Raw genomic sequence first — 25,483 nt, 5'->3', positions numbered from 1 at the left:
AAAAGACGGCCTTCACGACGCCAATGGGCCTCTGTGAGTTCAACTACATGCCCTTCGGATTGTGCAATGCTCCCGGAACGTTCCAGAGGATGATGGAGAGCTGCCTGGGACACCTGAACTTTGAAACCGTGCTGCTATATCTGGATGACGTCATAGTCTTCTCTAAAACCTACGAAGACCATCTGAAGCACCTGGCCGAGGTGTTTGAAGCCTTGTCCAAATTCGGCCTAAAAGTGAAACCGTCCAAGTGTCATCTGCTGAAACCTAAAGTGCAGTACCTGGGCCATGTGGTGAGCGCTGAAGGAGTGGCCCCAGACCCCGACAAGGTCACAGTGATCCAGGACTGGCCAAAGCCTAGTGACCTCCACGAAGTCCGGCAGTTCCTCGGGTTGGTAGGTTACTACCGGAGATTAATTAAGGATTTCACCAAGAAGGCCGCACCCTTGCAAAATCTGCTGGTGGGCCAACCAAAGAAGACCAAGGGGAGGAAAACCCCCTTTGATTGGAACGAAGAGCTGGAGGAATCCTTCACCTGCTTGAAGTCGGCGCTGACGGGGGAAGAGGTACTGGCTTACCCCAAATACGACCAACCGTTTGTGCTGTACACAGATGCCAGTAATGTGGGACTAGGAGCCGTGCTGTCTCAGGTCCAGAACGGCAAGGAAAGAGTGATCGCTTACGCCAGCAGGAAACTCCGTCCCACGGAAAGGAACCCTGACAACTACAGTTCCTTCAAACTGGAATTCCTTGCCCTTGTCTGGGCAGTGACGGAGAGGTTTAAGCACTACCTGGCTTCCGCGAAATTCACCGTCTTCACGGACAACAATCCGCTAACGCATCTGGATACCGCCAAACTCGGGGCCTTGGAACAGCGGTGGATGGCCCGGCTGTCCAACTATGATTTCACCATCAAATATCGGGCAGGGCACCAGAATGCCAATGCCGATGCTTTGTCCCGAATGCCCAATTTACCAGAAGTGGGAGAAGACCCGGAGGCACTTGAAGAGGTGGAGCTGCCTGCCTTCCATCGCCCCAAAGCCACTCAGAGCTCTCACCATGTGAAGAACAGGCACAAGAACCAACCGGATGCCACGCTGAATCCCCTGCCCCACCACGGATGGGCAGAAACCCAGGATAGTGACCCCGCGGTCTGTCAGGTGAAGGAGCTCTTGACGCAGGCTGGGTTGCACCCTGGCCCAGATGATCCACAAGAAACCCAACAGCTGTGGAAGGGAAGAAGCAAGCTGTTTATCCATGATGGCAAGCTGTGCAGGAGGAGCATCGACCCACGTACTCATGAATTGGTGTGGCAGATAGTGGTGCCAAGGCGAGATGCGCCCATGGTTCTGGGAGCCTACCATGATGGAGCCGGACACTTCGGATGGAAGAAGCTGGAGAAGCTACTCCGAGGGAGGTTCTATTGGATTGGCATGAAGAGAACCATTGAGAAGTGGTGTCGGGAGTGTGGTCCATGTAGTCTGCGCAGAAAGGACCGTGACAGCCAACGGGCCCCCCTGCGGCCTATCATCACCAAACGGCCGCTTGAACTGGTCGCGCTGGATCATGTGAAGCTGACACCTAGCCGGTCGGGCTATATCTACGCCCTTACCATCGTGGACCACTACTCCAGGTTTCTGGTGGTTGTGCCTGTTAAAGATCTAACGGCCAGGACTGCCGCCAGGGCCTTCCAGCAGCACTTTTGTAGGCCCCATGGCTACCCAGAGAAGGTACTGACCGACCAGGGACCTGCCTTTGAAGCAGAAGTATTCCAAGAATTCTGCCAGTTGTACGGGTGTAAGAAGATCAGAACTACACCGTACCACCCTCAAACCAACGGGATGTGCGAGAAGATGAACCAGGTAGTAATCGATTTATTGAAGACCTTGCCTGTGGAGGAACGGAATCTGTGGCCGACAAAGTTGCCTGACTTGGTGGATATGTACAACCACATCCCAGTAAGTTCCACCAACTGTACTCCAGCGTACCTGATGCGAGGAAGGTCTAGTCGGTTACCCGTTGATCTGGACATGGGGGTCCTAGTACCCGAAGATACCTCGCCGGATGCGGATTGGGATGCAGAAAGGCAGCGAAGGTACCGCGAAGTGCAAGAGTGTGTGGAGAGAAGTCTCGCCCAGGCTAGGCAGAGGCAAGAAAGGGACTACAACCAACACGCTCCTGCGATTCCCCTGTCACCTGGTGAGCAAGTGCTTAAACGAAAGAGGAGGTTACACAAGCTCGATGACCAATGGGAAGCGGAACCGTATACCATCTTGCCATCCGACTTCGACAACACTAAGGTCTGTCTCATCAGCAAGGACAAAGGGGAGACCTCGACAGCGGTATCCAGGGATCACCTTAAGGTCTGCCCCGATAAATTGAAAGAGAGGGGCACGGCCCCAGAAATCTCCCCGCCGGTGGAAAAGGAGAAAATGTTCCATACTGTCCTTGGTGACTTTCCCCAGTCCTGGACTCTGATAAACCAAGCCGTTGCGGTACCTGTTGTAATGTTTGAACAGCCGGACCCGCCAGAAACAATGGTGGAACCAGATCATCCGGCCCCGCAACCTCAACAAGCCTTGCCTGAAGAAGCCATGCCAACCGTTGAACCGGCAAATCCTCCCTCTGCTATCAGTGAGCCTGCCGTACCCACTGTTGATAGCAGCAGCTCTGAGAGCCCCAACCTGCCAGTGCTACCCAGACTCACTAGAAGTGTAGTTAGAAGACAGCGCACTACACCAGCGGTAGCAAGCATAGCGGGCCCTGTTAGGCCAATAGCAACCCCTGCGCTGCGAAGGTCCACACACAGCACACAGAACCAAACTCCCCTCCGCTACAAAATGTGGAGGTATTGATAAGGGCTGCTATTTCATTAAAAATGTTTGTATGCATATCTTTTTGTTACAGGTTGTTAAAATGGACAATAGAGTAATGGACAGTGAATTGCTCAAAAACTTTCATAAGGGGGACCCCTTTGTTTACCCGGGGTCCCCGCTGTTTCAACCACTGAACTGAGAGTCATAAACTGTGCATGACCTAACTTTTGCAACGTTCAAGAATCCTCACCTCCCGTAAAGGGAAGCATTGTTATGTTCAATTGTTATGCTATTTCAAAAGTTTGTGTGTTTCCTGTTAACATGTATTATTGTTCTTGTTTTCCCAGTCCCGGAGTACTGGATTTAACCGGGGGAGAGTGCAGCACCCCAGAGTCCTGGTTGTTGCAGTACTGTGGCTCCGCCACTATGGGGAGCTATGGTACGTCTGATTGCACTAAGGAGTTTCTCTGACCAGGTACATTCTCACCACACTTCACACTCCGGCCACCAGGGGGAGTGGTCCTATCTAGTAGGCCACTCCTCACAACTCTGGTAAAACTGGGGGTTGGACAGGAAGACAGGGAGAAGTAGCTGGGAAGAGCTAGTGAGAGGACCTGTCAGGGATGGGGATCCTGGCAGACTCCTCAGAGCAGAACTAACCAGCAAACAACGGGAATACAGAAAAGGAGAATACCAGCAGGGGTTTTGTTGAAAGAGGCAGCACCTTGCTGAGGCGCAAACAATCGGTGGCCGGAATGCCGAGCAAGTAAGAGACTTTAAGTACATTGCAAACCACGGCAGGACAGCTAATTACAGGTTGGCTGTCTCACTTAACACCTAAGCAGACAACGGAGGCAGCTGTGGGAGAGGGGCGACTCTAGAGTCCCGGAAGAACTCCAGGCCTACCCCGTCATACGGGTGCGTCCTACCATATCACCTGGAGGACGGAGAACGAACAGTAGAGACAGAAAGAAACAGTTGTGAGGACTATCCCGGGAGCTCAGCAGGGAAGAACTACAACACACAGCGCTAGAAGGTAGATACTGATTCCCACCTGTGAGGAGAACTCCTGATGTGTCGTTGGACCGGCCGGTCTCTGAAAACCCAGTTAACAGCGCTCTGGACTGAGGTCTCCAACATCTTCAGTAAAGAGGTAAAGAGACTGCAAACTGGTGTCCTCGTTATTTACCGCGACCTGCACCGTTACCACACCACTTATTGCACCGGACGTCCCCCATTGACAGACAGGGCCACGGACCGGGTCTAGCCACCGTGACAACCCCAGGACTGAGACCTAGAGGCCCGGCTCCGGGTACCCCTCGGCCCTGCGACGGTGTGGGGGCGCTCCATATACACAGTGGTATCATTCACACAATCGTACATATATAGATCACTGCGCTGACTTTATACAATAAATTTGGTTGGATTTTTTCCTCATTCAAAGCAGGCAATATAATGAATAGAAAACACACTTACATGAAATAACGACTGGTACGTGTGACATGTTTTAACTGAGCTATATACTCTACGTGTTTTTTTGCCTTCCCTTGTGTATTATTTTCCGTATTGTCCAATAAGCAATGTCATACTGTGGTCTTTGGTTTCGTGTTGTGTCATGGCCAAAGTTGGCTTTTGTTCCCAGTCTAAAGCTGCCCGTACACAGCAAAATGATTGTCATCAAACAGCTATGGGGGAAGCAAGAGGTACCGTATATACTCGAGTATAAGCCGACCCGAGTATAAGCCGACCCCCCTAATTTTGCCACAAAAAACTGGGAAAACTTATTGACTCGAGTATAAGCCTAGGGTGGGAAATGCAGCAGCTACCGGTAAATGTCAAAAATAAAAATAGATACCAATAAAAGTAAAATTAATTGAGACATCAGTAGGTTAAGCATTTTTGAATATCCATATTGAATCAGGAGCCCCATATAATGCTCCATACAGTTCATGATGGGCCCCATAAGATGCTCCATATTAAAATATACCCCATATAATGCTGCACAAAGGTTAATAATGGCCCCATAAGATGCTCCATAGAAACATTTGACCCATACAATGCTGCATAAAGGTTGATGGCCCCATAAGATGCTCCACACATTATGGCCCCATAAGATGCTCCACACATTATGGCCCCATAAGATGCTCCACACATTATGGCCCCATACGATGCTCCATACATTATGGCCCCATGAGATGCTCCACACATTATGGCCCCATACGATGCTCCACACATTAGGGGCCCCATGAGATGCTCCATACATTATGGCCCCATGAGATGCTCCACACATTATGGCCCCACACGATGCTCCACACATTAGGGGCCCCATGAGATGCTCCATACATTGTGGCCCCATGAGATGCTCCACACATTAGGGGCCCCATGAGATGCTCCATACATTGTGGCCCCATGAGATGCTCCACACATTAGGGGCCCCATGAGATGCTCCACACATTATGGCCCCATACGATGCTCCACACATTAGGGGCCCCATGAGATGCTCCACACATTAGGGGCCCCATGAGATGCTCCACACATTAGGGGCCCCATGAGATGCTCCACACATTAGGGGCCCCATGAGATGCTCCACACATTAGGGGCCCCATGAGATGCTCCACACATTATGCCCCATAAGATGCTCCTCATATATGCCCCATAAGATGCTCCTCATATATGCCCCATAAGATGCTCCTCATATATGCCCCATTTGCTGTTGCTGCGATTAAAATAAAAAAAATCACATACTCACCTCTCTCCGCTCAGGCCCCCGGCACTTGCTATAGTCACCTTCCTCGTTCCATCGCTGCGCGCTGCTCTGTCTTCCATCCTCTGCACTGACTGTTCAGGCAGAGGGCGGCGCGCACACTAATCGCGTCATCGCGCCCTCTGACCTGAACAGTCACAGCCAGAGGACAGAAGACAGAGCAGCGCGTAGCGATGGAACGAGGAAGATGACTATCGCGCAATGCTCCCCCTCCCCTGATATACTCACCTGCTCCCGGCGCGGTCCCTGGCAGCGTCTCACTGTCAGATGGTCTCCGGGAGCCGGCGGCATCTTCCTGTGTTCAGCGGTCACGTACCGCTCATTACAGTAATGAATATGCGTGCATATTCATTACTGTAATGAGCAGTACCACGTGACCGCTGAACAGAGGAAGAGCTGCCCGGAGACCATCGGACATGCAGGGACCGAGCCAGGAGCAGGTGAGTATATCACAGCCGCCGCTCCACCTCACCCGCCGACCCCACACCGACACTGACTCGAGTATAAGCCTAGAGGGTCACTTTCAGCCCAAAAAAGTGGGCTGAAAATCTCAGCTAATACTCGAGTTTATACGGTAAATGATACAGCTAGGGTAGCGAGCTGCCAGGAAAAAAAAAAGGATCAACAGATCAAAATCCATCCCATCTAAGTCATTGTATCCAGAAGTGGAAAGGAGAGGTAGACTTTTGTCCCCATAAATAAAACATCATGGTAAGCTTTAATAACCCAACAATCAGCAATAGGACTCAGACACCCAAATATATTCCATTACCAGGTTGCATGGAGATAGTGGATTGTGTGACCCTGCTGACCAGAGGAAAGGCTGGGGGTATTTGCAGCTGGCAACATATTTCCCCTGCAACTGCTACATGAAAAATTTATTATTTTATAAGGTACAGGAAAGATATATATCTTGGTACCGTGTTAGCCAGATAAAAAAATATTTAGAATTCAGAGTCCTCAGTGGTTGATACCTTTTAATGGCTAACTGAAAAGATGATAACAAATTGCAAGCTTTCGAGACTACTCAGATCATCCTGATGAAGAGACGTATGTAGTCTCGAAAGCTTGCAATTTGTTACCATCTTTTCAGTTAGCCATTAAAAGATATCAACCACTGAGGACTCTGAATTCTAAATATTTTTTTATTCTATAAGGCACATTCAGATGAATTGTGGAATTTGAAACCAGACAGAAAGTGAAATGAGGTTACAATATGATAGTGTCCGGCTTTACGTCGTCATTCCAGTACTGATGGAGGGTTATTGTTATAGAAAAATGCTGACAGTACAAACGTTGTTTTATCCTCTGCTGTTGGCAGTCTGTCCGTTGCAGGCTAAACAGCTGGCACCCCTACTGTGCCAGATGACATACATTTTATTAAATTGGTTTGGTCTGAGAGTTTTAATTATTAGTCATTAAATATACATACAACATTTAAATATATTAACTGATTTTTTTTTTTTTATAAGGAATTGTAAGAGCACGTATACTGATCACAGTGGGAAGGTCCAGGGGTATGTTACTAACATACAGATACTAAACTAGACATGTGTAATATAATGTAAGAATGACTGAAAATGGGGTGTGGAAAAAGTGTTTGCTCCTTCCTGATTTCATATTCTTTTGCACGTTTGTCACACTTAAGTGTTTCAGATCACCAAACATATTTAAATATTAGACAAAGAAAACCCAAAATGCAGTTTTTAAAAGAGGGTCTTTATTATTAAGGTAAAAAGAAATTCAAACCTATAGTGCCCTGTGTGAAAACGTGATTACCCCGTAAACCTAATAACTGGTTGGGCCTTAGCAGCAACAACTGCAATCAAGCGTTTGCGATAACTGGCAATGAGTCTTTTACAACGCACTGGAGGAATTTTGGCCCACTCATCTCTGCAGATTTGTTGTAATTCAGCCACGTTGGAGGGTTTCTGAGCATGAACTGCCTTTTTAAGGTCATGCCACAGCATCTCAAGCGGATTAAGGTCTGGACTTTGACTAGGCCACTCCAAAGTCTTATTTTTATTTTTCTTAAGCCACTCAGAGATGGACTTCCAAGTGTGTTTTGGATCATTGTCCTGCTGCATAACTCAAGAGCCCTTCAGCTTTAGGTTACAAATAGATTGCCAGACATTCTCCTTCAGGATTTTTTAGTAGACAGCAGAATTCATGGTTCCATTTACCACAGCAAGATTTCCAGGTCCTGAGGCAGCAAAACAGCCCCAGACCATAACAATACCACCACTATATTTCACTGTTGGTATGATATTCCATTTCTGAAATGCTGTTACTTCTACACCAAATGTACTTGGCCATGTTATATTCCAGTGTGAGCGAGCCCTAAAGCTGATCAGTCACCAGACTGTATAATTTAAACTGCACACATTATTAAATAGATATGAGCCCTGATGAGGCTGGTGTACTTACTATACAAATGTGAGAATGGCTATATACTACTCAAATTAAAATGAGCAATGAGCTGGACTTATAAATTACTCATTTTAATATTATGCAGAGAAACTTTTACTAAGACTTATACAGCCATTCTGTCAAGGATTTTTAAAATTAGTACGCCAACTGCATCAGATCTAAGAGATCAATATAGAAATGTATGCAGTTTGTATTGTGAAATTTGGTGACAGATCTGCTATAATTACTAGAAAATGTAGATCTAATTTTGGGTGATTCATTATGGACATTCATTTGATTAGCAGCTGTGGATTGATTGCTTACTCCTTTTGGGTAACAAAATATGGTAATGGTATTTTCATCCCTATTCAGATGCCATTTTTTATGTACGAGAAAAACGGACCAATTATTCTGCACAGACTTTGATCAGAGTGCGGTATGAGGGTCATTTGTTTTTCTCATACGTGGAGAAATGAAAAAACAATTCTCCACCTTCTCCATTATGAGAGTCTGCGCTCGGATGTCACCCTAGTGTGGTCCAATTTTTTTTCACGGACTCTTTGACTTGAATTGCTGAATTTGACACAACCCTTGGATCAAAATCGGATATATCTCCCAGATTTTCTGCAGATTACTCGGTCCAAGGAAAAAATTTTCACATTTGAATGGCTCCACATAGACTATCACAGGTACGAGTTCTATCCGTGAAAAACATGGAAAGCACTCATTTATAAAACTCAGATGTGTGAACAAGCCCAAATACTGAAGCTACTATGTGGAGAAGTGAGCATATAAAGAGACATGACATACATACGAGGTCAGAGGTGAAAAACAAAAGCTGCATTTTTTGTGAAGGAAGCCCCCAAATAAAATCTGCTCTAAGGGTACATTATAAACTACAACAAACATCGTGGAATAAAAAGATTCACCCTAAAGATTGTAATCCCCGGGGGCAGAATCCTCTCTCCTCTGCTTCATTATATGCCAGATGTTTGGTTTTGAAGATTATTCATTATGTTACAGCTTTCCCTATGCAGGATTTATTGCTGCTATATAACATCTAACCATTTACATCGATTGCTGATGATTCTCGCATTGGATTATCTGAATGGACTTACACGCTGTTCATCCAGATAAATCCTGATGCATGAATAGAGTACCAGAACTGTACAGTAAGAATGACATGGCTATAGCAGCAGGAGAGAGCAGTACATATATAAATGCAGATTTAGTAACTAGATATGCAAAGCGTGCAGTAATGGCTGCTATTAGTGGCTGTCACGTAGCATCTATTACTTGTATAGCAGAACGGGATAATGGAGTATTGGATACTCGTTGCTACAATAATCACAAACTAACATCACACCTTCACTGTTGCCGAGATTTATATAGATATTTACTGGTAGCAGTAATTCTTTTCTCATTCTTGTATTATTTATGTACAGAGTTTTTAACAACATCAGAAATACATCATTCTATGTCTCTGTTCACCTCAGGGGCCTGCCATAGGAGATCTAGTCCTATTTAATGGGAAGTCTAGGACAACATATACAGCCATCCCATAAATGACAGGCACCTTGGAGTAACCAAATGGACTGACTCAAAGCCTTTTAATGTTGGCTAATTGGGGATTTTAGTAGTCATATGATTAATCCGGCACGCCAATATTTTCGATTTCTGCTCCTATGATTGATCAGAAAAATAAAAATCTTTACAGAAGTGTGAACAAAGCCTTAAAAATACTCCAGTATTCCAGATACTTACTGTGTGAGTCACTCTTCTCCCGAGATCCATCTACCTTCCCATCTGAATTGATCCTTAGAAAGAATCCACCATTCTTGCAGTAGAGTCTTTTGGGGTCTTTAAAGTTTCCTGGTGGAAATGGAGTGCTTCCCCCATCATCAGGCATTGGTGGGAGGGTGGTGATACTACCTGCTGCCATCCCCACCTCCACTATGGAGAGTTTGTCCCTTGTTGTTGGCAGGGTGGCCCTGATCCAGCAGGTAGTAGTGGCTCTCAGATAAAGGTCCTCTGTTCGCAGTCTTTCCCCGGCAGGGCCTCCTCGCTGTTCATTCAATTACTGGCAGTAGAACGTAAGGGCCAACTCTTAGTAGTCACTCTACTGTAAATTCATGATGTAAGTATAGGGATGCTGCATCCAGCCCTTTACGGCTGCCTCCTGATATCCTAAAATTGTGTCATCCATGCCTGGTTCCTGGAGCCTGGGGCACTATGCAGGCTGTTCTTCATCCTGGTTCAACCCTTTACCATCAGGACTTGTTCTGTCAAAATGGACTTATTTATTTATATAGGTGAAGCCCTCCTACACCTCCCTCTTTTTCTTCCTCCTACTTCTGCTGCTCCTTAGTGATGTTGCGAGCACTCTGTATTTTCCCAGGAAGCTACATGGAAGCACGTTGCCAGAAAGGGAATTGACTATAAGAAGTGGTATAGTGTTCCTGGGTATTTTCTTAGACAAGCTCTGCCAGTCACTTCTCAGCATTAGGCTCCCTCCCCCAGCTCGGAATTACTTTGCAGGGCAATCTTGGGAGGAGGGAGAGACAGGAGAGGAGTTGGGGGGGTTTATGCAACAGGAGCTTGCCAGTGCTTTTATTATTCAGCTTTTAGAAAAACTCTGGAGAGGAGCAGCAGGCGTCACAGCTACGAAACTACCAATAATATCTTCTGTTTCTAGCTGTTCAGGCCGTAAGCCATCTGAACCGTATGAACTTATTTCACGCGTCACACTTTTGTTTTAAGAAAAAACTATTTTTGCAGTAAATAAGGTTTCCTAGAATAAAATGTTACATTAAATTTAGGAACTCTTGCCCGTATTAAAGTGTAACTACATTTTCACAAAACTTTTTTGTTCTGTGATGTACTGGGTCCTGAGATCCCAGTGGTTACCAACATGAATGTTCAGAATGAGAAGTCTATCTTGGAGGAAAACAGTGCGTGTTGAGCACTTTTGTCCCCTCGTTTCATCTCTCCGACACGTTCTTACCATCTGGACCCCAGCACTCAAAACTTCACATGTGAATAGTTTTAAGGATGTATTTTTACACCACAACCTAATATAATTTTATTGGCCGTCATGTAGGGCAACATGGCCTGAATTATTGTATAAATGCTCCCATTTATAAGGGGAGAAAATCCAATAACAGAAATACAGTCCAGGAAAAGCAAAGAAAACACCTCGTCACTATCAACGCTGCTTAGAATGGATTTGTCAGCAAATGTACATGTAGCATGGTGAAAATAAGCAAGTGCAAAACAGTGGTGCTCTGCTAAAAGTTCCCACAGCGAAGGAAAAAAACTTGCAAAACCAAGTGTTCCCGACCTATAGAAGTGTCTCTATACTCGAAAGTACTGTCGTCTGATCAGCGGCACCTACTCATCCTCTCTCCCTGTTTGCATACTTTAAAGGACTTTAATAAATGTGTGATTTTATATGATGAATGCCGCTTTCTTTTTCATTTGGTTTTCCAATAACAGAAATATATCAGAACATTATTGTCACGATTCATTTTTGGATTTGTGACAGCTCTGGTTCTGCTATAATTTAAATGTAGTTTTTTTTCCTTTTGGGCCAGCATGGGTTAATGTCAGTTTCATTGCTGGTAGCTGCTTTGTTGTTGGTCAGCAGATGTGATTGGTGACCACTCCCACCATCCTTTAAATAATCACATGAATCAGCTGTCGGTAATAGAGTTTTCTTTGCAGACCAGTTTGGAGTTTGGAGCAGAGCAAGTGATTGAGTATTATTTCCCTTTACTTTGTCTGTGTCGTGTTTGTCACTTCCCCTGTGTTGTTACCATCTGCAGTGGTGATGCTAGTGACCTTGCCGGCCAATGCACTGGCCAGGGTATATTGAGGTGACAATCAAGGACCAGGAATGTGATGGCGGGGGGGGGGGGGAAGGACCCGCATAGGGTGTTAGGGGAGTTAAGGGACAGGCACAGTTTGGAATCAGGAGGTGCCCCATCCCTCGTTCCCTACTGTTAGGGCCTTCCTCTCCCCATTCCATCCCAATATTGGTATATTTTGTGTCGTCCACTGGACTTACCTGTGTCGGTTGTGATATTATTACCAATCCGTACTATTTTCCGGTGAACCCATGGCTCAAGCTGAGGCTTTTGCTCGCCTGATCCAGAATCTCATGGATGAGGTTACTGAGTTGCAGACTCAGGTGGTGCTGCAGTTTCAGGAGTTGTCGGGGTTCTTAGTCTTGACTCATAAAATATCTCTCCCAGACAGATTTTCTGGAGGGAGAGATAAATTTATGGTCTTTAAAGAAGCCTGTAAATTGTATTCCAGGCTTCAACCTAGTTCTTCAGGGAGTGAGGAATAGTGTGTGAAGATTATAGTCTCCCTTCTCAAGGGTGATCCCCAATCCTGGGACTTCTCCCTGCTGACAGATTCACCATCTTTGCGGTTAGTGGACAAGATTTTTGCAGCATTGGCGCTGGTGAATGGGCATCCTGTTGGCGTCTCCCTGGTGAGTCTAGATTACATAAAACCAAGCAGGGGGGCCAGCCGGCTGAGGAGTACTGCTCAGTTTTGGACATGGGCCACTGACTCACAGTGGAATGACCCTGCTCTTAGGAGCCATTTCTGCCAGTGTCTGTCAGCTAGGCTTCAGGATACTCTGGTGCAGTATGCTACTCCTGAGTCATTGGAGGCCGCCATAGCTCTTGCTATTTGGATGGATAGACATCTCAGGGAGAGACATATACCGAATCTGCCCCCTGTTGTTCTTGCCAGGGAGGAGGACACACTGGTGCAGACGGATGAACCCATGCAGGAGGGAGGAGTCTCCTCTCAAACTAGGTTGCCTGCGGTTCGCCGTCGGACAGGGGCATGATTTTTCTGTGGTCTGACTGATCATTACATCAATGTCTGCCCAGCTCGTGCCAAAGTATGTACTCCATCACAAAAGCTGCGTTCCCCTGGTCGTGTGGAGTTTACGTCTCAGTTCACCATTTCGGCTGAAGTGGTGGTTGGTGGGGAAACTGAGCCTTACCGGTTCTTATGGATAGTGGAGCTGGGGTCAATTTGATGGATTCTTGCTTTGTTCAGACCTATGGTCTGATCGGTAGGATGCTGATCGGGCAATTGACTCTGTTCCTCTCAGCCAGAGAAGTTTGATCCAAGTCATAGACTGTATTAACCTTCATGAAGAGTCCCTGTCGTGCTACTTCTTGGAGGGTATGCCAACTTCCATTGTGTTAGACCTTCCTTGACTGAAGAGAAACAATCCAGTCATAGATTGGTGGTCCAGGGAAGTAGTTAGTTGTGACCAGTCTTGTAAAGACTGTTGCCTGGGAGCTACGATCTCTGCCTTCCTTCTCAAACCTACCCCTTCTTCTCCAATGTAGGCAGCTAAGGTGCTATGAGGGAGTAGGGGCAAGACTCAACCCTCATCACAAGTAAACCCTGAGTCATGGTGTCCTCTCAGGAGGAAATATCAGGGGAGGGTGGTGGTTCAATCTGTATATAGCGAGGGACTGAGTTTGGTGACACAGGGGGACGCCTCTGTTGTCTGTTCCTCAAGGAGATCACAATCTTTTTTCAAACACATGCGTGTAAATAAACGTTCAGGTCCGGACCTTTGTGTGAATTAACACGTGTGGGTGTCCACTAAAACATCAGGTGGAAATATGCATCTGGGACCTGGAGTTCTAGGGTGATCAGGCTGTATCGGGTGTCGGCCATTCTCAGTCCAGGAACTTTACAGCTGGAGTTACCCCCAGTAATGCAGGTTCATAACGTATTGCACAGGTCAAATCTTTAGAGATTTGTTGCTACTCCGAAGCCTACGTTATTGCCATCTCCATCGGGCTGTGTTTGCCGTAACCTTGAGGATAAGGTAACTGCAGAAATGAATCCTAGTGGGTTGAGATGTCATTTCCGGTGAAGTCCGGTGTTGAGGGTCCAGAGGCCCCTCATTGAAAAGGGGGTACTGTCACGATTCATTTTTGGATTTGTGGCAACTCTGGTTCTGCTATAAATTAAATGTAGCTTTTCTCCTTTTTGGCCAGCAAGGCTAAATGTCAGTGTCCTTGCTGGTAGCTGCTTTGTTGCTGGTCAGCTGATATGGGTGGTGACCACTACCACCATCCTTTAAAAAGTCACATGACCAATCAGCTGACTGTCGGTAATTGAGTTTTCTTTGCAGACCAGCCTAGGAGTTTGGAGCTTCCTGGTGTCAGTAGTATAGCTGCTGCTGGAGGGTTTTTGAATTTCTGGAGCCTTATCCTCTGCTGTCTGGAGCTTGGCAGCAGAGCAAGTTGTTGAGTATTATTTCCCTTTACTTTGTGTCGTGTTTGTCACTTCCCTTGTGTTGTTACCATCTGCAGTGGTGAGGCTAGCGACCTTGCCGGTCAATGCACTGGCCAGGGTATATTGAGGTGACAATCAGGGACCAGGCATGTGATGGCGGCGGGGGGAAGAACCCGCATAGGGCGTTAGGGGTGTTTAGGGACAGGCACGGGTTAGAACCAGGAGGTGCCCCATCCCTCGTTATATGTTGTGTCATCCGCTGGATTTACACAATAAATGTCACGACCGACATGGGTATGTCATTCCTCAGTATGATGCCACTGCAGTGAATTCCCTCACAGTAACCTCACACACACACTATGATGACCTCAGGGTTGTTTTACTAACAACACATCATGTTGCCATAATGCCTATAACAGAGTACAATGCTCTACAGTGCCCCCACACAGAATTATGTCTCTACAGTTCCCCCACACACACTGAGGCCCCAAGTGACCCTCAACACAGTATGATGTCCCCACAGCCCCCACACAGTATGATGCTCCCACAGTGACCTGTGCCACAGTATGATTGCCGCACATCCGCACACACAGCATGATGGCCACACAGTGATGACATCCACAGTATGGTGGCTCCCATAGACCCTACACATTATAATGTCAGCATAGTTACCATAAAGTATGATTCCCTTATAGTCCCCCCCACAATATGATGTTCCAACAGACCTCCAGATAGTGGGATAACCCCAACAAATCCCCACACCTTATGGTGTCCCCAATTCAGTACAATAGCCTCCACAGCCCTCAGCCCCAACGTATGAGAGTCATCATGGCATCACACATACAGTATGACAGCCCCCATAGCCACCTATTCCAAAATTGTGTTCAATTGTATCTACATCCTGACAGTATAAGGCTTCCTAACTCATGGGCCCCACAGCAAAATTGGTTTGGCATTATTAGCAGTACATTGCTGGTTCCAGAGATTGCCAGACAGTTCACTCTTACTACTCACCATTCCCTGAACCTGCCTACCCCCACTTCTCTTCGGTATGACAATACAGTACATGTGATACAGACAAGCATTTCAATGATCACATGGTTGGTGACCACACACAATGCGGGCTGCATTGTGGGATGTACAGTGGGGGAAATAAGAATTTTATCCCTTGTTGATTTTGTAAGTCTGTCAACTGACAAAGACATGAACACTCTATAATTTTAAGGGTAGGTTAATTTTAAGTAGAAAAAAGTCCAGCTCACCGTAGTAGACATCCTTAGGTGTTTGGCGCACGGAAAACGCTGTGTCAAGGCGTGGAGTAATCAAAACTTTAGAAATCCAGCTCAACGAACTTGTGAACAAACGTCTTCTTTATTCACCAAAAAGGGCTCAGCAGAGGTTAAAACAACATCAGCGTTGACAGTTACATGATATGCGACATCAACGCATTTCAGGTGGCTACGCACCCTTAATCATGGTGTCCACTCTGCTGAGCACTTTTTGGTGAATAAATAAGTTCCTGGAGCTGGATATCTCAAGTTTGGGTTAATTTTAACATTGAAATTAACCTATCCCTAAAATTATAGACTGTTCATGTCTTTGCCAGTGGGCAAACTTATAAAATCAGCAAGGGATCAAATACTTATTTCCTTCACTGTACATATCAAAGATTACCTCCTCCAACATAGATGTGCATAGGTTTCAAGGGTTAAATGCGACAGAGAGAAGCCAGAAGACCGCAGTGTTGTGAAATTGGATTTTGGGCTCCCCCGGTGGCCACTGGTGGAATTGAACTGGTGTGCATCATCCCCTCTGTTCACCTGTTTCCATCAGGATGTGGGAGTCGCTATTTAACCTTGCTCCTCTGTCACTTCCATGCCGGTCAACATTGTAATCAGAAGCCTTTCTGTGCATGTTCCTGCTGCTAGACAACTCCCAGCTAAGTTGGACTTTAGTCCTCGTTTGTTTTTGCATTTTGTTCCAGTTCACAGCTGTAGTTTCGTTTCTGTGTCTGGAAAGCTCTTGTGATCTGAAATTGCCACTCTGATGTTATGAGTTAATACTAGAGTCTTAAAGTAATTTCAGGATGGTATTTTGATAGGGTTTTCAGCTGACCATGAAAGTGCCCTTTCTGTCTTCCTGCTATCTAGTAAGCGGACCTCAATTTTGCTAAACCTATTTTCATACTACGTTTGTCATTTCATCTAAAATCACCGCCAATATATGTGGGGGCCTCTGTCTGCCTATCGGGGAAATTTCTCTAGAGGTGAGCCAGGACTATATTTTCCTCTGCCAGGATTAGTTAGTCCTCCGGCCGGCGCTGGGCGTCTAGGGATAAAAATGTAGGCAACGCTACCCGGCTACTGTTAGTTGTGCGGCAGGTTTAGTTCATGGTCAGTTTAGTTTCCATCCTTCCCAGAGCTAGGACTTATGTTTGCTGGGCTATGTTCTCTTGCCATTGAGAACCATAACAGTTTGACCGGCCAAAAAGGGTTAAATTAATTGACAGAGAAAGGAGAGAAAAGAGAAGTCTGCTGAAGATTTTTTTTTTTTTTTCCCTTCCCTTCAGTTCTGAGTGTGCTTGTAATTGAATCTCTTGCAAGTCTGCCTATATTGCAGCCTTTCTCTCTCTCTCTCTCCTTCTAATCCTGGAATGGCTCTGTGTTCACCTGTTTAAAATGGATATTCAGAGTTTAGCTGCAGGTTTGAATAATCTCACCACGAAAGTTCAAAATTTACAAGATTTTGTTGTTCATGTTCCTATATCTGAACCTAGAATTCCTTTGCCTGAATTTTTCTCGGGGAATAGATCTTGCTTTCAAAATTTCAAAAATAATTGCAAGTTGTTTTTGTCCCTGAAATCTCGCTCTGCTGGAGATCCTGCTCAGCAGGTCAGGATTGTGATTTCCTTGCTCAGGGGCGACCCTCAGGATTGGGCTTTTGCATTGGCTCCAGGGGATCCTGCATTGCTCAATGTGGATGCGTTTTTTCTGGCCTTGGGGTTGCTTTATGAGGAACCTCAGTTAGAGCTTCAGGCGGAAAAGGCCTTGATGTCCCTATCTCAGGGGCAAGACGAAGCTGAAATATACTGCCAGAAATTCCGTAAATGGGCTGTGCTTACTCAGTGGAATGAGTGCGCCCTGGCGGCGAATTTCAGAGAGGGTCTCTCTGATGCCATTAAGGATGTTATGGTGGGGTTCCCTGTGCCTGCGGGTCTGAATGAGTCCATGACAATGGCTATCCAGATCGATAGGCGTCTGCGGGAGCGCAAACCTGTGCACCATTTGGCGGTGTCTACTGAGAAGACGCCAGAGAATATGCAATGTGATAGAATTCTGTCCAGAAGTGAACGGCAGAATTTAAGATGAAAAAATGGGTTGTGCTTCTATTGCGGTGATTCAACTCATGTTATATCAGCATGCTCTAAGCGTACTAAGAAGCTTGATAAGTCTGTTTCAATTGGCACTTTACAGTCTAAGTTTATTCTATCTGTGACCCTGATTTGTTCTTTATCATCTATTACCGCGGATGCCTATGTCGACTCTGGCGCCGCTTTGAGTCTTATGGATTGGTCCTTTGCCAAACGCTGTGGGTATGATTTGGAGCCTCTTGAAACTCCTATACCCCTGAAGGGGATTGACTCCACCCCATTGGCTAGTAATAAACCACAATACTGGACACAAGTAACTATGCGGATTAATCCGGATCATCAGGAGATTATTCGCTTTCTTGTGCTGTATAACCTACATGATGTGTTGGTGCTTGGATTGCCATGGCTGCAATCTCATAACCCAGTCCTTGACTGGAAAGCTATGTCTGTGTTAAGCTGGGGATGTAAGGGGACGCATGGGGACGTACCTGTGGTTTCCATTTCATCATCTATTCCCTCTGAGATTCCTGAATTCTTGACTGAATATCGTGACGTTTTTGAAGAACCTAAGCTTGGTTCATTACCTCCGCACCGGGAGTGCGATTGTGCCATAGATTTGATTCCGGGTAGTAAATACCCTAAGGGTCGTTTATTTAATCTGTCTGTGCCTGAACATGCTGCTATGCGAGAATATATAAAGGAGTCCTTGGAAAAGGGACATATTCGTCCTTCGTCATCTCCCTTAGGAGCCGGTTTTTTCTTTGTGGCTAAGAAAGATGGCTCTTTGAGACCGTGTATTGATTATCGGCTTTTGAATAAAATCACGGTTAAATATCAATATCCGTTGCCACTGCTGACTGATTTGTTTGCTCGCATAAAGGGGGCCAAGTGGTTCTCTAAGATAGATCTCCGTGGGGCGTATAATTTGGTGCGAATTAAGCAGGGGGATGAGTGGAAGACCGCATTTAATACGCCCGAGGGCCACTTTGAGTATTTGGTGATGCCTTTTGGTCTTTCAAATGCCCCTTCAGTCTTTCAGTCCTTTATGCATGACATTTTCCGTGATTATTTGGATAAATTTATGATTGTGTATCTGGATGATATTTTGATTTTTTCGGATGACTGGGACTCTCATGTCCAGCAGGTCAGGAGGGTTTTTCAGGTTTTGCGGTCTAATTCCTTGTGTGTGAAGGGTTCTAAGTGCGTTTTTGGGGTTCAAAAGATTTCCTTTTTGGGATATATTTTTTCCCCCTCTTCCATCGAGATGGATCCTGTCAAGGCTCAGGCTATTTGTGATTGGACGCAACCCTCTTCTCTTAAGAGTCTTCAGAAATTTTTGGGCTTTGCTAACTTTTATCGTCGATTTATTGCTGGTTTTTCTGATGTTGTTAAACCATTGACTGATTTGACTAAGAAGGGTGCTGATGTTGCTGATTGGTCCCCTGCTGCTGTGGAGGCCTTTCGGGAGCTTAAGCGCCGCTTTTCTTCCGCCCCTGTGTTGCGTCAGCCTGATGTTGCTCTTCCTTTTCAGGTTGAGGTCGACGCTTCTGAAATCGGAGCTGGGGCAGTTTTGTCGCAGAGAAGTTCCGATTGTTCCGTGATGAGACCTTGTGCCTTTTTCTCGCGTAAATTTTCGCCCGCCGAGCGGAATTATGATGTTGGGAATCGGGAGCTTTTGGCCATGAAGTGGGCTTTTGAGGAGTGGCGTCATTGGCTTGAGGGGGCTAGACATCAGGTGGTGGTATTGACTGACCACAAAAATCTAATTTATCTTGAGTCCGCCAGACGCCTGAATCCTAGACAGGCGCGCTGGTCGTTGTTTTTCTCTCGGTTTAATTTTGTGGTGTCCTACCTGCCGGGTTCTAAGAATGTTAAGGCGGATGCCCTTTCTAGGAGTTTTGAGCCTGACTCCCCTGGTAACTCTGAACCTACAGGTATCCTTAAGGAAGGAGTGATATTGTCTGCCGTTTCTCCAGACCTGCGGCGGGCCTTGCAGGAGTTTCAGGCGGATAGACCTGATCGTTGCCCACCTGGTAGACTGTTTATTCCTGATGATTGGACCAGTAAAGTCATTTCTGAGGTTCATTCTTCTGCGTTGACAGGTCATCCTGGAATCTTTGGTACCAGGGATTTGGTGGCAAGGTCCTTCTGGTGGCCTTCCCTGTCTCGAGATGTGCGAGGCTTTGTGCAGTCTTGTGACGTTTGTGCTCGGGCCAAGCCTTGTTGTTCTCGGGCTAGTGGATTGTTGTTGCCCTTGCCTATCGCGAAGAGGCCCTGGACGCACATCTCGATGGATTTTATTTCGGATCTTCCTGTTTCTCAGAAGATGTCTGTCATCTGGGTGGTGTGTGACCGTTTCTCTAAGATGGTCCATTTGGTTCCCCTGCCTAAGTTGCCTTCTTCTTCCGAGTTGGTTCCTCTGTTTTTTCAAAATGTGGTCCGTTTGCATGGTATTCCGGAGAATATCGTTTCTGACAGAGGAACCCAATTCGTGTCTAGATTTTGGCGAGCATTCTGTGCTAGGATGGGCATAGATTTGTCTTTCTCGTCTGCTTTCCATCCTCAGACAAATGGCCAGACCGAGCGGACGAATCAGACCTTGGAGACATATTTGAGGTGTTTTGTGTCTGCAGATCAGGATGATTGGGTTGCTTTTTTGCCTTTAGCGGAGTTTGCCCTCAATAATCGGGCCAGCTCTGCCACCTTGGTGTCTCCTTTTTTCTGTAATTCGGGGTTTCATCCTCGATTTTCTTCTGGTCAGGTGGAATCTTCGGATTGTCCTGGAGTGGATGCTGTGGTGGAGAGGTTGCATCAGATTTGGGGGCAGGTAGTGGACAATTTGAAGTTGTCCCAGGAGAAGACTCAGCTTTTTGCCAACCGCCGGCGTCGGGTTGGTCCTCGGCTTTGTGTTGGGGACTTGGTGTGGTTGTCTTCTCGTTTTGTCCCTATGAGGGTTTCTTCTCCTAAGTTTAAGCCTCGGTTCATCGGCCCGTACAAGATATTGGAGATTCTTAACCCTGTGTCCTTCCGTTTGGACCTCCCTGCATCTTTTTCTATTCATAATGTTTTTCATCGGTCATTGTTGCGCAGGTATGAGGTACCGGTTGTGCCTTCCGTTGAGCCTCCTGCTCCGGTGTTGGTTGAGGGCGAGTTGGAGTACGTTGTGGAAAAAATCTTGGACTCCCGTGTTTCCAGACGGAAACTCCAGTATCTGGTCAAATGGAAGGGATACGGTCAGGAGGATAATTCTTGGGTGACTGCCTCTGATGTTCATGCCTCCGATCTGGTCCGTGCCTTTCATAGGGCTCATCCTGATCGCCCTGGTGGTTCTGGTGAGGGTTCGGTGCCCCCTCCTTGAGGGGGGGGTACTGTTGTGAAATTGGATTTTGGGCTCCCCCGGTGGCCACTGGTGGAATTGAACTGGTGTGCATCATCCCCTCTGTTCACCTGTTTCCATCAGGATGTGGGAGTCGCTATTTAACCTTGCTCCTCTGTCACTTCCATGCCGGTCAACATTGTAATCAGAAGCCTTTCTGTGCATGTTCCTGCTGCTAGACAACTCCCAGCTAAGTTGGACTTTAGTCCTCGTTTGTTTTTGCATTTTGTTCCAGTTCACAGCTGTAGTTTCGTTTTTGTGTCTGGAAAGCTCTTGTGATCTGAAATTGCCACTCGGATGTTATGAGTTAATACTAGAGTCTTAAAGTAATTTCAGGATGGTATTTTGATAGGGTTTTCAGCTGACCATGAAAGTGCCCTTTCTGTCTTCCTGCTATCTAGTAAGCGGACCTCAATTTTGCTAAACCTATTTTCATACTACGTTTGTCATTTCATCTAAAATCACCGCCAATATATGTGGGGGCCTCTGTCTGCCTATCGGGGAAATTTCTCTAGAGGTGAGCCAGGACTATATTTTCCTCTGCCAGGATTAGTTAGTCCTCCGGCCGGCGCTGGGCGTCTAGGGATAAAAACGTAGGCAACGCTACCCGGCTACTGTTAGTTGTGCGGCAGGTTTAGTTCATGGTCAGTTTAGTTTCCATCCTTCCCAGAGCTAGGACTTATGTTTGCTGGGCTATGTTCTCTTGCCATTGAGAACCATAACACCGCAGCGTCTGATTTCTCCTACTCCTGGACTGATTATAAGCACTTCACCTTAATATTAAACAGTACAGGTTTCTTTTAGCAGTGCAGGGGTTAATCTGTTCAGTTGAGAGCTCCTGGAAACTTTCCTGCCTTAAGGCTCAGCTGTTCACTGTTAGCCACTCCCATCTCCCATATATTATCTGGCCCTGGCAAGCACTCATTGTCAGAGTAGTTTTTGCTGCATGGCTGGAGGTTGTTGGTTGGTGGTTGTTATTTGAGAAGGCATCTGGTGGATTTATCTGTGACTGTTGCTAGGCTTTGGGTGTGTGTTAATTTCCCTTCTTCTCCTACTTTGGTTTACCCCATCCTCCACTCCCCAGTGTATAACCCTGTTGTTTGTGTGAGTATATTTGTATGATTGGTATTTTATCCCTGTTTGTAGCACCTTGCTAGTCTGGTTGGTGTATTATGGTATATTACTACTCTCCTCTTTCCTGGGTGGAGGAAGGGTACAGACTGAGGGCGGTTTCAGGAGCTATGGCAAGGTACGTGGCCCTGGCATCTTTACCATCAGAAGTAATCCAGGGAACAGGGTGAGCTAGGACACGCCTAACGTTAGGGACAGGGAAGGAGCCCCTGGTCCCGAGACACCAGACAACAGTGACAGCAGGGGAGACATTTGTAAGGGCTGGATTTGTTTGGATGAAAGGGTAATTAGTTGAGACATTGAACAGTGCTTTATCATGTTTTTTACCAAATGATCCATGTTTGGAAACCACACTTTGCCCGAAGAAGGTTTTTTTGTAGCAACAATTCCCAGATTACCTTCGTGAGCAATCTGTATTGCTGAATTACACAAGGGATTACAAGGATGTGTTGATTTTAGCTCCTTGAGGTTTATTCCAAGATCTGGAAATTTTGTTCTCTTAATCTCAAGCTTTTTTTCCATTCTGTATCATTTACACTAAGGAACACAGTGTCTTGTCATTTGCTGTTCCTGTCATAAACAGATTAGCTGAAAGTGTCTTTAGTACTGCATGTACTGTGACAAAATGCATATATTCTTCAGTTGACTGATGCATAATTTGATCTACTTCTGTGAGATGTGGCATTGCTCTTTTTTCCATACTTGTGAAAAATGTTGTAATTAGCTTAGAGTCACAGAAACCCCCTTTAAATTTTTGCTGGCAACTTGGCTCTTGGGTATCCAAAAATGTTGAGAAGAGCTTGATGAAAAGAGCTAAACAGAGATACAGATGAAAATGTTCACATCCTCAAACACCTACTAATCTCTGTAGTTGCTAAGTCTTTACTGGCATATGAAATGATTATGGATCTGGATTGTTGGCTTTCTTCTGTGCTCCAATAGAAAGCCATCCCACTGGACTAGCATCCACAAACAATTAAAAAGATAAGGCTTAAACAAAGTATATACTGTAATTGTTTTTGTTGAGCAGAGTTAATTTTTAACAGTATCACAAGAGGTTTTGCATTCTGGAGACCACTTGAAATCACAGCCTTGTCCTATTAGTTCTATCAATGGTGTATTGATATGGTGAGTTAATTTTTATTGCTTGTGCTTTTTTTTACTATGCTGTATTTCAGCCACAGCTCTTTAAAGTGAGTTCTTGAGATGGTAAGTATTAAAAAACAGCATGTAATGCATAAATGTATAGTTTGGGTCTTGCCAAATGTATATGTCATCACTGTGTTAGAAAGCATTGGCAGTGTGTTCAATTTTATTCCATTTTGAAAGATTTCTGGTGCTTTATAGACCCCAAAAGTTAACAATTTGTGCTGGCAGCAGTGGGATTCTACGTGATCTCTCCGGTGCCATCATTCACAAGTGGTAGTAGCATAGTGAGATCGAGATAACAGTGTGTGTAAGTGTGGGACCCATACTCACAGACACTAAAGACTACCAGCAGTAGCTTTTGCCCCTGGTGCCACTGACCATCCTTGCAAGGGGAATAGGTTCAGTCACTGGCCACTCTGGGACCAGGGAACGAGGTTGAGGCACTGTCTGCTCCGGGACCAGTGGACCAGGTTCAGGCTCTGGCCACTCTGGGGCCAGCGAACTACAGATACAGGACTTGCCACATCGGGACCAGGGATACAGGTTTAGGACATTGGCCGCACCAGGACCAGGGGACCTTACAACTCCCTAGTAATACACCTTAGTGACTAATGACTCTACACGTTGCTGGGCGACTCCCTAGGGGAGAGGGAGTCTTTTATACAAGATGCATCCCAGCAAGGGATACAATCACGAGTAGATATGATTGGGTACCCAATCACATCTCCAATGTTACTAAGGAGATTTCATTCCAAGCCTCCTCTTTTTCTGCTCTTTTGGGAGAGTCCTAAAGGGGGATACTGTTATGCAACTGCCCTGGCTTCGGTGTTAGCCTTTGTTCCCTTCTCCTATGATCATCTTCCTTTATTGTGGTAAAAAACAGGTTTCACAAGTTGACTGGTGAACTGCAGTGACAGTATCACCCAAGGCCTTTTAAGGCAAACTTGGACAACCATGTGCGTTTTAATATTTAATAAGCCTTCTGTTCAGTTACATACTACCTTAGAGTTTGTCTCACCATTTCACTGAGCTGGAAACATCTCATAAAACGTCTGTTTTGTTTACTTATACAATCTGCAACTAACCCTTTGTCTGCTTTAAGCATAATAAAGTGCTCTCTTGACAAGTTCACACTTCTAATGCTCCTGCATCAGAATGTATCTTCTCTATAAAAAAGTTTTCCTGTTTACAGTAAATCTGTGTCACTCCTATTTCCTCCGCTGTACCCTGCTCTGTTTGTCAGCTTACTGTTCTGGTTCTTGTTGTTCGACATGATGCCAGGCAAGTCCTAGCCACTCTGTCATCGTCCTTGGTATATGTAATTCACCCTAACCATGGCTTAGAGAATCCACCTCACCAGTTGTGCCTTTAACATACCTGAAAATATTTCCGTTTTTGAAGTCCATTGGGTAGCGTTTCTCCTTATGGAGAGTGACATACCAGCTGGCTTGTCAAGGTAAGGAGGCTTATTCGCCGTGCAATGCTCCTCTGGGAATTTAAATATGCAAATTGCCTCTTCTGAGAAAAAGAGGACTTAACTCTATAGCGCCACCTGTTGGAAGTAGCGATCCTACAAGTCACAATCAACCCTTTAACGAGTCGTGCAATATGACTTAGGATAAAAGCCAAATCAGTATCTCAATTCGCAGACACGGTGTTTTGGGCTGTTGGCCCTCGTCAGTGCGAAGCATGAGAACTGATTTGGCTAGGTGAGAGGCTCTGGACTGGGGTCTAAGGGGTAGCGTTTCTCCTTATGGAGAGTGACATTCCAGCTGGCTTGTCAAGGTAAGGGGGCTTATTCACCGTGCAATGCTCCTCTGGGAATTTAAATATGCAAATTGCCTCTTCTGAGAAAAAGAGGACTTAACTCTATAGTGCCACCTGTTGGAAGTAGCGATCCTACAAGTCACAATCAACCCTTTAACGAGTCGTGCAATATGACTTCGGATAAAAGCCAAATCAGTATCTCAATTCGCAGACACGGTGTTTTGGGCTGTTGGCCCTCGTCACTGCGAAGCATGAGAACTGATTTGGCTAGGTGAGAGGCTCTGGACTGGGGTCTAAGGGGTAGCATTTCTCCTTATGGAGAGTGACATACCAGCTGGCTTGTCAAGGTAAGGAGGCTTATTCACCGTGCAATGCTCCTCTGGGAATTTAAATATACAAATTGCCTCTTCTGAGAAAAAGAG

General features: G+C 45.9%; 1 protein-coding gene across 2 annotated transcripts in view; it reads right to left on the bottom strand.

Moving 5' to 3' along the window:
- FGF2 (fibroblast growth factor 2) overlaps positions 1–10,498 on the bottom strand; it is a 136,478-nt gene extending 125,980 nt beyond the window's left edge. For both annotated transcript variants that reach the window (XM_077279089.1, XM_077279090.1), the window contains exon 1: positions 9,751–10,498. In XM_077279089.1, coding sequence (XP_077135204.1) covers positions 9,751–9,928 — 178 coding nt within the window. In that variant the 5' untranslated portion in view covers positions 9,929–10,498. The remainder of the gene's footprint in view (positions 1–9,750) is intronic.
- Positions 10,499–25,483: the final 14,985 nt, after the last annotated feature.

This window comes from Ranitomeya variabilis, chromosome 1 (genome assembly GCF_051348905.1).
Source record: "Ranitomeya variabilis isolate aRanVar5 chromosome 1, aRanVar5.hap1, whole genome shotgun sequence".
NCBI classification, from domain to species: domain Eukaryota; kingdom Metazoa; phylum Chordata; class Amphibia; order Anura; family Dendrobatidae; genus Ranitomeya; species Ranitomeya variabilis.
This window is presented reverse-complemented; position numbering and strand designations above follow the sequence as displayed.